Source organism: Corythoichthys intestinalis, chromosome 4, assembly GCF_030265065.1.
Source record: "Corythoichthys intestinalis isolate RoL2023-P3 chromosome 4, ASM3026506v1, whole genome shotgun sequence".
Lineage (NCBI taxonomy): Eukaryota > Metazoa > Chordata > Actinopteri > Syngnathiformes > Syngnathidae > Corythoichthys > Corythoichthys intestinalis.
The window spans coordinates 46,606,508-46,620,599 of record NC_080398.1 but is presented as its reverse complement, the minus strand read 5'-3'; the positions used below and the strand labels follow the sequence as shown (position 1 = coordinate 46,620,599).

At 38.7% G+C, this 14,092-nt stretch overlaps 1 protein-coding gene across 6 annotated transcripts in view; it reads right to left on the bottom strand.

Moving 5' to 3' along the window:
• The window catches only part of kif13a (kinesin family member 13A), an 80,117-nt gene that overhangs the window by 7,800 nt on the left and 58,225 nt on the right, over positions 1-14,092 (bottom strand). For 3 of the 6 annotated variants that reach the window (XM_057834039.1, XM_057834042.1, XM_057834040.1), the window contains 12 exons: positions 13,671-13,770; positions 13,111-13,237; positions 12,972-13,027; positions 11,988-12,112; positions 10,204-10,380; positions 10,019-10,111; positions 9,772-9,924; positions 7,315-7,392; positions 7,156-7,215; positions 6,812-6,893; positions 6,549-6,700; positions 5,976-6,122 (listed from right to left, as the gene is read on the bottom strand). In XM_057834039.1, the coding sequence (XP_057690022.1) occupies positions 5,976-6,122; positions 6,549-6,700; positions 6,812-6,893; positions 7,156-7,215; positions 7,315-7,392; positions 9,772-9,924; positions 10,019-10,111; positions 10,204-10,380; positions 11,988-12,112; positions 12,972-13,027; positions 13,111-13,237; positions 13,671-13,770 (1,350 nt within the window). The remainder of the gene's footprint in view (positions 1-5,975; positions 6,123-6,548; positions 6,701-6,811; positions 6,894-7,155; positions 7,216-7,314; positions 7,393-9,771; positions 9,925-10,018; positions 10,112-10,203; positions 10,381-11,987; positions 12,113-12,971; positions 13,028-13,110; positions 13,238-13,670; positions 13,771-14,092) is intronic. The other 3 variants (XM_057834043.1, XM_057834044.1, XM_057834041.1) reach the window with 2 other exon arrangements.

The window sequence follows — 14,092 nt, the reverse complement described above, 5'->3', positions numbered from 1 at the left end:
ATTTTTTTAAAAATAATGTATTTTTGTGCATTGTTGGCATGTTAGTTCAGCGTTAAGCTTTTTTTTTTTTTTTTTAAAGATGATAAATTATTCTTTAAAACATTTAATTATTTTATTGCACAGTTGCAATGTCTTGATTGTAGTGAGGATAGTAATGTCATAGCTAGGGATGGGAATCGAAATCCGATTCCAATTCTGAACCGGTTCCTAGTGTTTCGAGGCCTCGACATCACAATGAAAAAGCCTTAACGATCCCTTTAACCATTCTTAAAGACGCATATTGCGTCTTGACTGTCTTGTTGTCCAGACGCATCAAACTAGCATGGCGCCAAGAACCCCCCGCTCCAAAGTTTGGCTACACTTCACCAAGAAAGAGGGTGAAAATGAAAGGTTACGATGGTTTAGCACGAGCATTGCAGCCATAAACATAACAATGACAGCACGTAGGTTCAAACGCTCGAAAGTGTGTCTTCACTTCACGAGGAAAAATTACAACAAAACGACTTGCAGTCATTGCAAGGTGGAGATAACTGCATCGGGACGGAATAGACTGCACTGTCCTCACCGAGGCAGCTATACAGCTAGCTAAACTCCGAAATGACGATACAGAAGACGTTGGAATAATTTGCTGACTTTATTCAACCATCACTTGAAGAGTGAAACTAAAAATAGAAATGAAACAAATCAATTTCGTCCCCAATAACAAACAGGTTTGCATCACCATAAATCAGCGATGATTAGCTGCTAATTCAGTAATAACAAAACGGTTAGCATGCGTTAGCTAGCATTAGCACATTGTTCAAACCACTACACAACTGGATTAAGTGTCCGATCGCGAGTGGAAACACACAACAACAACACAAACGATGATACATACAGGCTTTGCCTCTGTAGATATTTTACAAACATTAACAAAGAACGTAGGCTCGGAGCAGTGCTTCCCTCTCTCACTAACTCGCTCACTCGCTTGGATGCGGCATTTCTTCTTCTTTGCGTGTAAGCGCGCTCTTCTTCACGTGAGCGCGTTCTTCGCGTGAGGAAGCGCAAGGGCGCCCCCACTTGAGCGTGAAAGCACCATAAAAACTAAAAGGCATGCATTTCAATATACTGGTAAATAAAATAATACACATTAAAAGGGGTCCTGAAACTACGGCCCAGCCCGACATTTGGTCCGGCCCCCTGAACAATACCAGAGAGCATTTTGATTTTTTTTTCTCAATAGTGTTATTTATTTTCTGGACTTTTTCTGTGAAGAACTCATTTACTTTTGTTCCGTGAAGAATCCAGAAACAGTTATTTGATTGTGGCTTTCTGAAAAACAATAATTTTTTTACATTTAGGCACTCCATCGTCACACTTTTTCTGTTACAAACTGACCCCGGCCCCTCATCAGAGAAGGGAAAAGTTATGTGGCCCTCACAGGAAAAAGTTTGGGGACCCCTGCAAGTTTAACACATATTGCCAACGGCAGACCAACGACCTATATGCCAATATATACCAATATTTTTTATTTCTATTAGAAAAATGTTTCAGTAAAATGTTACCCATTCTTGTGCATTTGCCACTTATTGCCACAGTTAATATTGAGGCTTTGGGCCTCTTTTGACCTCGTTGTGAGTTTGTAAGGTTGTGACTTCTGATTAAACAAACTCGATGCCAATCAAAACGTTTGCTCTTGTTTTTCCCCAAATTAGAATCGATAAGAGAATCGATAAAGAATCAAATCGTTAAGCAATATCGATAATGGAATCGGAATCGTAAAAATCCTATCAATTCCCATCCCTAGTCATAGCCATGAATGCAAATCTATTAATAATTTAGTTGTGCAAAACATAACAACACAGAAGTAACATATCCTTAAAGCGAGTGCCGCCCAGCAATGCCAAGGGGGTCAATTGTGACTCTTACGAATCTTCAGGATCATGTTGTTTTTGTTGGCTGTACCAGAATTAGGAATGATTGCACATCCACTAAAGTAGGTGGCAGTGGTGCTGTTATTGTTACTTGTAGGACTTCTTGTACCAAGCAAACGATAAAGCAGCCAAGGCATTGACAAAATTGTTCATAACATTAGCATCATCAGAAGAGTGACATGTGGTGCTGTTATTGTTACTTGTAGGCCTTCTTGTACCAAGCAAACGATATGAAGAGAGTAAATAGATTAAAAGACAGTTTTGCAAGCACTGCCTCGTGTGCCAGCGGCTTTCTATTTGTGTTAGTGGTGCACAATAATAAATTTTTCAAACGATACCGATAAACGTTCCAGCCGATAACCGATAATGTCAAGCTGATAATGCTCTTAAAAGATTTATGTAAAATTTTAAAGTATACACAAGAGAATATATTACTGTGCATAAAAAGAATTTGTTGCTCTTTTTTTTAACATGAAATTTGAACAAGTGGTAAATTCCAACATTTAAATAACGACAGATTAACATTACACAATGTCAGACAAACTTTTGGCAACAATTACTAACAGAGTAAATACCTAAGTTGCACAAAATTGCCTTTAAAAGTAAGCCATTGATACTGATATTCCATTCCTGTCTCCGCTGGCGTGCCCCAGGGTTCTGTCCTGGGGCCGCTCCTCTTTATCATTTACATTCTCCCCCTCGGTTCCATCTTCCGCTAACACAACATTCACTTCCACTGTTACGCGGATGACACCCAGCTCTCCATCTCCTCAAAACCAACCGCCTCCCTCCCACCTTCCTCCCTCACCCTCTGCTTAGATGACATTAACTCCTGGTTCTCCTCTAACTTCCTCCTACTCAACAACGCCAAAACAGAAGTCCTCCTAGTTGGAACAACCGCAATGCTCTCTCATGTCCATAAGTTCTCTATTACCATCAACAATGTACAAATCTCTCCTTCATCTCAGGTTAAGAGTCTGGGTGTCATCCTCGACAGCACGCTCTCCTTCCGGTCACATATCAACAGCATCACCAGAACAGCCTATTTCCAACTTCCCAACATTTCTCGTCTCCTCCCTTCTCTCACCCGCCACACCGCTTCCACCCTGGTCTGTAATACAATATAACCTCCCGGCTCGATTATTGCAACTCACTGCTCTTCGGACTCCCTAACAAGTCCCTCCAGAAACTGCAGCTCCTCCAAAACTCAGCAGCACACCTCATCACTCGAATCCCCGCATCACACCACATCACTCCCATCCTCTGTCAACTTCACTGGCTTCCTGTCAAACAAAGAATCAATTACAAGATCCTCATCATCATAGTCAAAACACTCCATGGCCTGACCCTCCCTACCTTTGCAATCTACTCCGTTTACGTTTAAACGATCCAACCAGTCCACTTTGCTCTACCACTATTCTCCCCCTCTCCGTCCCCCGTGTCCGCCTCTCCACCTTTGGTTCCAGAGCTTTTAGTCAGTGTGCCCCCCAGCTCTGGAACTCCCTACCCCCCGATCTTCGCAGCATATCTACCCTATCACTTTTCAAATCCAGACTGAAAACACACCTGTTCACTCTTTCTTACCCACCATAACCCCTAGCTCTGTCATATCTTTACTTCTTTTTATCGTGCTTTTAATCTTTTATCCTTTGAATACCTTTTTATCGTACTGTGATTCCTTGTCTCTTGAGAAGTGTCTTTGTGTGGTTTGAAAAGCTAGAAATAAAAAGTATTATTATTATTATTATATAAAACTTTCACCTGTATTGGTTCAGGTGATACACTGTTCGATTCAAACCTTTGTTTTCAAAAACTACTAAAGATACATTTTGAAAACTTCCAGAATAAATGTCTGGTTTTTATTAGCAAAGATGAAAATAATGAAAATAATTCACTTATTAGTGGTAGGGTCAATTCTATCCTTACAACATATGGGAAGACAATCTAAATCCCCTATATAATTGAACTCATTATATAATGCAAATAAAGGTTGCTTAAAAGTTGGTGGGAACAATTTTAGCATCCTTAAAAGTTGGTAGTGTTATGTCCCTACCGTCCCTATGTAAACCTACGCCCTTGGGAAAAACACACCTCCTTAAAACTAGTGAAATTCTCTTGTTTTCTATCTAATCTACTGGAAATAAGTGAAATTATCTGCCAGCGCTTCAAGTATATTTCATTCAGATTTCTAAAAGAAAAACAGCTGGCTGAAAATAAGCTTAACAGCGTTATTTTAAGCAATAAATTATTATACTTAATCCTAAAAAAAACTTGTCAGAAATGTTCTTTATTCGAGAACTGGTATGGTTCAAAACATTATTTGAAAGCATTTTTTTCTTTATTTAGGTGAAAAATGACCAATTTTTAGATGTATGGGCTTAATAAGAACAAATGCTAATATTTACTTCGAGTAAGTGGAATAATCTGGCGCATTCATCTGTTAACCAGTCAAAACAAGATGGAGAAAATTATTTGACTAGATTTAAGAAGAATGATCTGATTAAGATGTCATAAATTTACAGCGTACTGAATGCATTGCTGACTGGATGACTTCTTGTGAGTGTGGTTTGGTGCATGTTGAAATGATCATCTAACCACTGTGCCATCATGATAAGCATGCTTACTTGACATCACTTGTCCAAATGTCCGTGGTGAAACTGATGTGATTGGCATGTTTTTCACGAAGGATGGTGGTCGTATAAACTGCATTATTTTTTTATCCGGGCCTTTGGCCGTTGGGTCACTTGGGTAAAAAAACGTCTCTCATCCGGCATTTCCTCCCGCCTGTGCCGTTCAGTCCGTCCAGCAACCAAATTAGTGCGAGGCCTGTCTGGCCGTGGTGCTTTATGAGTTGAACTGGAGATGAGTGGCGGTGGCGCTGCCCGAGACCGAGCCGTCAAACGCGTCTCTCCATCATCACAAGCCCCGTTCTTTAGCTTAGTTTATGTTTGTTGACATTAGCTTTAGCCTTTGCGCTAGCAGCAGCCTCGTATTCGTTCCAAAAATCTTTGTGATGCAGCTAAATGGCTGATCAGGTCAGTTGTGTTGAATGAGGACGCTTTCTTTCTGCCTCGTGGAACTTCTGCAGTGCATGTTTTGCAGATGGCGAGAGCGTCATTTGTTTCGCACATGGAAAAATCAACCACGCTAGTGACAGAGCCGCCATGATATCCATTTGCCTCAAACCTGTTGTGTAACACCGCCTCCTCTATGACGCCATATTCCTCAACCCTTCCTTTCTCAGGGGCTTCAGAGGGAGGAGGGGTCGTTGAGGCGGCGGTGCAGAAGTGGACAAAACTGCTTCAATTGCGCACATTTGGAGGCTAAATCAAGTATATAATTATCAGATTGCATTATCGGTTGAATTTTTAAAATCTGGATTATCTGTGTGACGTCATAATTGCCATTATCGGCCAATAATTATCTGTAACCGATATTATCGTGCGTCTATAATCTGTTAAAGAGTGCAGTGTGAACGCCTTGGTAGTGTTGAGAAAGTGGATGATGAAGCGACAGGTTGTATTTTTTATGCGCTGAAGTTATCATATGAACTGTGCCACAAACCCCATCTGGCGATAAAGCCATCCAGCAAGCGCAACTTGGTACTGACTAATCTGAGCAAAACAACTGGAAGTACCTCGTCTGCTATTGCTGAGGTGTGCCACCTGCAGCACACGCCAACAGTAGCTAATGTTACTGTTTACATTGACTGATGCTGGGCTTCAATAGGTGTGCAAACGCCCCAGTAATGGCGACCCACCACTAGAGGGTGACATACACAAATCTCTACTCGGATTAGTGAATAGCGAGGGAATTACACCAGGAATTTTTGACTTGGAAATCCACTTATAATGATCCATAATTTAATGTTTTAAGAGAACAATTGATCATTGGTGACATAGCCAATACTTTTTACTTGCATAGTTTTGAAATTGAGTGAAGTAACATGTACCTTGTGTTCCTCAGTTAAGTGTCTGCCTTTTCAAAACAATCTGGTCGCTCTTGTCATACCATGATCATGAGATTTTGACTTGCAGTAAGAGCAGCAAGTGTAGCACTTACAGCACCGTCTGGCGGTGTGTGGCTGAGCTGCCTGCGGGTGGGAGTGGAGGTGGAAGACTTGCAGTGGCCCTCGCTGCCTGCCCTGGGTCTGCGCCATGGGCAGGGAGGGGGGAGCAGTGCAGGGCTGTCCACACAAGAGCGCATGCTCTGCGGATGGGTCAGAACAACAGCACAGACTTCACGCACATACACAGACATACACAATGCATGCATGCATGGAGCTGGGCAGGTCAGTTACATTGTTAGGTGCATGCCTTTCAATAAACAGCCTGCATTGTAGCATGGTTAGTTATAACATCTGGAACATAGATCCATAATGTGACTATTAAAAAAATGTGTGGGCAGTTTTAATATGTTCTTTCATTTAAAAGATATCCATTTTATAAGTGTTAAACCAGGGAAAAAAATGGAAACAACCTGAGCGTACCATTAGATGTTGATTAAATACAGTTTTCCCCTATGTGAATGTGTTTTGACTTTTGATATGATGAGTGACACAAGCATTCCTGCACAAGGGGTGAGATCACATTAAATGGGGTTGCAAGATAGGAAGGTAAAATCATTTGTTCTTGCCTCTTGTCCCAGCAAAGGTCGGGTCTCCAGGACTTTCTTCACCTTTTTCTCCTCCATGACTGGCAGCAAGGACTTGAGAAACTTGGATGGTTGAGGGGAAAGAAGCTTGAAGGGACTGGAATTAAAGAATGTAGGACTCTCTGGAACTAACCCTGTGCAGAAATATCATAAAACACTTGGGGGAAGCCAGACCAAGCACAGTGAAAACACACAAACTCTACAATGGAGGACCTCAATTATTGTAAAATTCTTCTTGTGTTTACCTGGCAATTCCTTGTTTTTGACTGGTGTGCTGCAGAGAGAGCCATCCCGAGAATTGGAGCAGTCAACACGATCACAGTGGTCCTAGAAACCAACATGCAAATCGTATTAACTTATTTAACTATGGAGGTGTTTTTTGGAGTAGCAGCCATTACTATAGGGTAAATTTGACCTGTGTGTTCTCCAGTATTTGTTATCCTCTAAATGAAAAAGGGAGAAAATCCCAGAACTTTGCACTTTGTATAAAACTGTTAGTTGTGCATTCTATTTCCTGAGCGTGGTGAGTAGCTATTGGATACAAACTGCAGTCTCACAATAACATGATCAACACGGTGATAAAGCATACCTCACATACTTTGTGGTCTTCATCCTCACAGCCACTCAGGTCTGTTTTACTGCACGAAGACTGTAAAGGAGAAAGATGTGTTATCTACGACACACGTCAAAACTATTATTTCCATGCGATCCAGATTAGGTAAAGGAGTGAGAGTAATGTGCTCATTACATGCTGTACATTTGGTGTGCTGAGGCTTCTTCTGAGATGTTTTCCTTTAGTAGCAAGAGCCTCCTTCACTGTTACAGCCTGTAGGGGGAAAAAAGATCACGATTATACTTTCAGGTGATTTTATTGTGGGTACTGTAGTGGATGGATGAGCAGTGTCTCACATCATCCAACAGATGGCACTGTTGGAAGAAAGTGGTGTATTTAATGCTGACTGAAAAGTTACCAAGGAAAAAAAACATTGTGATTATATGACCTCATTTTCTCAGATTATTTACAGTGGGGAGAACAAGTATTTGATACACTGCCAATGGGTTTTCCCATTGGCAGTGTATCAAATACTTGTTCTCTCCACTGTATTTATTTAACTGTAGAGAGTAGCAGGCATTTGACATTTATACTGACTATAAGAAGCCTTGATCTAGAGCACACATTACATCAGCCAACAGCTGCCAAAATGGAGAGGTCTGGTTAAAAAAAAAGTATGTTTAATTTATAAAAGCCACCTTGATTGAATATGCGAATTGTGCAAAAACATACATTGTGATGCTCTTTACACACAGTAATTAACATACGAAACTAACTTGTGAGGATGTTGTGAACGAGTGTTGTTGTTAGGCAGTACTTCGTTTTTTTTTTCTTTTTTTCGTGTTACATCTCCTTTGGCGCCCCAATATATTATTCATTTATATTGGTGATGGCACGGTATGATAAACTTAAGGCAAAATATCACGGTTTCACGTTATCACGGTATTGCAAGTACAGCTCTAAAATGTGTTACTTTGAGATATCTGGGTTTAAAAAAAAAACAAAATTCCATTGGATTTTAATTTTTTAAAACATATTAGCAAATTGGAACATAAGTATAATGTTAAGTTAAATAAAACATATATATATTCTAAATAAAATTCAAATAAATGCAGTCCTTTAGGTGAACTTAAACCCACAGCCACAGCTCAACATTATTACCATCAGAACAAAAAATAATAGAATTATTTTCTATGAAAAGCATGTGTGTAGTGCTGCAACGATTAATCGATTAACTCGAGTATTCGATTAGAAAAAAATTATTCGAATTAAATTTTATTGCTTCGAGTATTCGTTTAATTAAAGTGGCGTTGTAATGGTTTATTTGAAAGTATTTGGATTTAGTTTTATTGATTAAGGTGGATACACTGCCCTCTGCCTCATTTCACATGGCTGAATCCAACTGCTTGTTTGAGCTAATGTTTTTTAATCCGTTCACAAATTAGTTTATAGGTATATTTAGCCATTTTTTGTGGGAATATATGTCTGAACCATTCGTTAAGAGCATTGTTAGAAAAAAAATATAAAAAAAAAAAAACGTTAGCATTTTATAGCATTTAAGCTAGCGGATTTTTTGTTATGTAAATTAGGCAATTGTTCTCTTGTTGCATATGGATCCTTTTTTTTTTTTTTTTTTTTTAATTGTTTGAGGCTAAGCCCAGGTATTTTAATTTTTCATGTTGCTTATCCGATTACTCGATTATTCGATCTAACTAGTTCATTGATTAATCAACTACTAAAATAATCGATAGCTGCAGCCCTACATGTGTGTATGACTTGTATTGTTTACATTATACACATAATCTGTTTCTCAACACAGTTGCCAGAGAGAAAAAAAACTCATTTTACCACCACTAGACACACTAAACACGCAGGACTTAACGCACAGGCACACAGAGCTCGACCAATTCATTCCACAAGCATTCGGAATAAATTAATTGCAAAACCGAAAAGGCGCGGTTCATAAAGGCTTTATTGAACCATACAGGGCGAACGTTACGGTTCGGCTTTGAACCGCAAACCGTTGCACTGCTAGTGTTTACTAACCTATAATTTTGTTTAAATGCGAAATAGTATTGGAGCAGCAGCCCTCCTTCGCAAACATGTTTTACATGTCGGTTGGCCGTCCTTTAAGCCACGGCCGTCTGTGACTTTTCTGTAGCCGAAGTATTCCCATAGCAGCGATTTCGTTTTTTTCGATGGGGGAAAAAAGTTCAGGAGTTTCACCTCCTCCAGCCATCGTGTAGCACAGCTGATTCATTGACACCGAATAACAACCGGTGGGGGAGGTTTGAGCCTTGCAGCTGCAAGTGACGGATTTCTCTGTGCATATTTGAGATATAAAAATAGCTAATACCTTAAGGGCGGCATGACGGTTTTGAAATCTTGACGTTTTCATACTACGGCATACCTTGAAACCGGAAATTAGCACATGTCTAGTGGATGAGAAACAAGCGTAGTTCTTTTCTTGACGCCAAAATAATAAGCGTAGAAATTTTGTGCGGACCAGAACTCTTTTCATCATTCATAACATTTCAGATTTGTACGCAAAATATACAGTAAACAATAAGATATCAAGCACTACTGGTTGATCTAATAATTATGTGGTATTGCCATCTACGATAATTCAGGGCTGCTGTGTCTCTACCATACCTGTCGCAGCCTCTCCAAGCTGAGGATGTTCTCCACTTGCAGAACTCCCCGTGTGTATTTCTCAATGTAACTTTCGCCATCCTGATTCTCTTCACTGTCTGCACGAGCAGCCATGAGAGCCAATGTCTCTCTCTCTTCTGGCTCCTCCGAGGCCTGACATGGCAGATGAGATGAGAAAAGGTAGGTAATTCATAAATAAAGACTTTGTTGTGTGTAATCATTAGAATATACAGAGCACATGTTTTACCTTTGGTATGTTGGAAACAATCTCATAGGTCACGCCGCAGGAGTAAAGAGTGTTTTTCAGAGACATCCTCCTCTTGAGACTTTGTGTAAAACTCTGTTAAATATATTTTTTCCCCAAAAAAGTAAAATCTGGTCAATCCATAAAATTGCATACGGTGCTAAAAATGTCATCGTTTCTGGACAAACCTGCTTGTTGTAGATGTTTACGGCCACTCTCTTGCGGAGCACCAGCTCCATGGAGGCAGGGTGGCTGAGCTGCACTGTGGCTTTTAAAATCAAGTAGATACGCTCATGAGGAGATGTGACACGGTTGAGATGGACGGAATCATGGATGGATGAGTCCCAGGAGCACACTGCTGTCACCTAGGATTATGTCTCATGCATCATTTAAAACCTGAAGACTTGCAAGAATACACCAGATCAGTGGTTCTTAACCTGGGTTCAATCGAACCCCAGGGGTTCGGTGAGTAAGTCAAAGGGGCTTGGCGAAGGTAAAGAAACTCAGAGCCCTATATGCTGATTAAATCTAGGCAAAGTGGCTTTTAAGACCAGGTTGTAGACTGATTTGCTCTCTGATTTACAGTTTTAATACATTTCTTTTAACTGCTAGTCCTCGATCAGATGGGAGGAGGAACTGGTTTGCTCAGTGGAAGGTTGACTCGCACTTGGTATGAGGGAATACAACAGACCAATGGGCAGCAAGGTCTCAAATTTTGACCTGTTTATAAAACATGCTGTCAAAATTAGAAGAATTTTGAACGGGAACTTGTCAAATTATTCATATATCGGTTTTTGATTTTAAAAAATTGCTTTTTTATCTAATTCCGAAGGGTTTTGGTGAATCAACATGTGAAACTTGTGGGGTTCGGTACCTTTTATGAGGTTAAGAACCACTGCACTAGATCAATGAAAAGTACTGTATACACTAAGCCTGAACGATATATCGTTTAAACATCGCCATCTTATTAAAGTTAACGATGCTGGTATCTTTGATCTTGCCAAAGAAGCGGACATCACAGCGCAGCAGCTGTCAATCATCGTTTAACTTGTAAAACAGTTTCTGCAAGGAAGCCGCTTTGGAATGAATGTGTGTGTGTGTGTGTGTGTGTGTGTGTGTGTGTGTGTGTGTGTGTGTGTGTGTGGAGACGTTTGAGACATATAAATTAAATGCCAGAAGTGATCATGAGGAGTTTGTAATTTCTACATGTGCAACAAGAGTCACAGCTAAGGTAGATAAACAGAAGTATTTATTAAAGCCAAGCATTTTTCGACTACAGTACTTTATTCTTGTTCAAAAATGATTTGGTTGGACAGTTATGTTTAAAACTGATCATAATATAACATAACATTTGAAGTGCTTAAAACCATTTATTAATATGGCGATGTAGTGTAAAGCGCTTCGAGCGCCTTGAAAGGAGGAAAAGCGCTATATAAGTATAACACCATTACCATTACCAATATATATATACATTATGTATGTATGTATATATATATATATATATATATATATATATATATATTTTTTTTTTTTTTTTTTTTTAAATCATACTTTGGGGAAAAGGTGAGAAAAAAACATGCCTTATATGTATCTCTTTCCAATGCTAAATCTAAATAAATACATTGAGCACACACACACAACTTGCGGGGTGCGCAACTTCGCGGTTTTTCACTTATCGCGGCGGGTTCTGGTCCCCATTAACCGCGAAAAACAAGGGATCACTGTACACTGGTCACTGAGAGTCATCCAAAGTCTTTTCAAACAGCTATTCATGTCATCTAGTGAAAATTTCTTTAAAAAAAAAAAAAATATATATATATATATATATGTATATATATTTTTTTTATATCGCAATATAATATCGCAAACCCCCAAAAAATCGCAGCAATAGTTTTTTCCAATATCGTTCAGGCCTAGTATACACACATACTTCTTCTAACACAGTAGGCTGTGAATGCAAAGTATTTTTCACCTCTTCCTCGCCATGCTTGATAATGGGGAGATAGAAGAACTGGCTTCCGTGCTCCTTAGGTAGGATAGAGTTAACTCCTGCAGCATGTGGGCCTGTCAACTGCTCATTCACTGTCAAATTATCAGCTGGTGGAACACAAAATATGTTTACAGTAAATTAATATTCTAAAACATACAATTACGACGAAAATCGGTCATCTAATTAGACAAATACAGGAGTTGAAAAAAAAAAAAGTTCATTAGAATCACACTAAGATATTTCTCCATAAACCAATTTTGATCTCAATCTGATCCATCTGCCAGTTATTCAGATTTGGATGAAATGGAACCCTTTCATGCACTTTTTTCTGTAAAAACAAGTTGCATACATATAGTCATACAGTCTCAAACCTGCAGCGTAGGGCCAATTGCGGCTCACAAGACAATATTTTGCAACCCTGATATGACATTCCGTTGTAGTATTAGTGTTGCCCGCACGTATTTTTCTTTGGGCAAACAAAAAAAAAATAAAATAAATAGTTTTAAATAAAATGAATCTATTCATTTAAAGAAAAAAACAATTATTTAATTAGTAAAAAAAATAAATAAATAAATAAATAAAAGATGCAAATTTAAAAAAGCCACAAGCAATAAAAAAAAATATAATTCTAATTAAAATAAATTAAATTTAGAAAACATAAAACTTCCATAAATAAACAAAAAAAAAAACTGTAAAATGACTTAAAAAAAAAAAAGGTAGATACTGTAAAGATACTGTAAATCAAAATGAGTGAGGCCCGTGTGTACATTGCTCTTGAAATTGTATTTATTTATTTATTTATTTGTGTATTTATTTATTTTTTGTTTTGTTTTACATACCCTTGTCACATCACATAGCTTAAATCTTTGGCTCTCAACCGAAATATGGTTTATTGTAAATTATGTTACAAAACCTAACACTTTGGCTTCTTATTCTAACTTCATTTCGAGAATGTGTTTGACTCACCATTCAAATCCAGGAACAGGACAGGGATATGAGCTTCCATTCCTGCAGGTGGAATCCTACAGGTTGAACCACAAGTTACAAAATCAACCAATCTAATTATTCTGATACAGTTATGGTAAAATAACTACAAAATGTATACCAGTCAGCAGGTGCCCCGGGGATGCCACTTCCAGGTGCAGGTACAAGCACGGCATTTCTCTCCTCAGTCAGGCCAACCCATTGTTCCACAAGGCGAGCCTCACGCTCAACATCTTCTTCTGATTTTTCTGGATAAAGAGAAAAAGGTGAAGGTCACAAACCAAAAGACCAAAAAGATAACAATGATGTAAGTGTCAAAAACAACCAACACTCCTTTGCTCCCCATTGATAACTTCCGACAAGTTCCATTTCCAAACAGTAACTTTGCATATGGGTAACAAGTATTGTGGTGATTAAAGCCCTGCTTTCACCAAATACTCGAGGAATAATCAATTAACAAATTGATAGATAACTTTTTTGATCATTGATTAACTGTTTCGAGACAATGATTAAATTAAAATCGATCAATAACTGCTTTCACGTTGGAAAACAATCATTAAACATTTTTGGTGATTTTCTGACAGGTTCCAGACGGCACCAGTAGATGAATCTCAATTTTTTTTTTTGTGTGTGCAATATCCGCACTGTCAATTTGAAATAACATTCTGTTCCTACACTCACCGTGCTTGTTGATGATTTTCTTAATTTGTTCATCAAGGTACTCCCGTCGTTTTATTAATGCTTCCGACCAACGCTCTCTCACACAACTGAGATCTTCCTCCTGGAAGCAGAAGTAAACCTGAATCAATGCAGGTGGGGCTTAGAGAAAAAGCTCCATGTAGTGATGTAGCGAAGTTGCTCAGGGTTAACATAGCAGGAAAAAGATACATTTGATGGAGGCTATACTTGTTCTTTTCGATGCATTTGGAAGTAATCTAATACAAAACAACAACAAAATAAGTCATAAGACCGTGTTGGAAAAAGCTCTCCAACAACACACAGTTGTATATGTTTAACACAAAAAAAAAAAAAAAAAAAAAAACTGGATTCCAAAACTTCCAATAGTAAAAAATATATCATTATAACCATTTGGCCACACACTC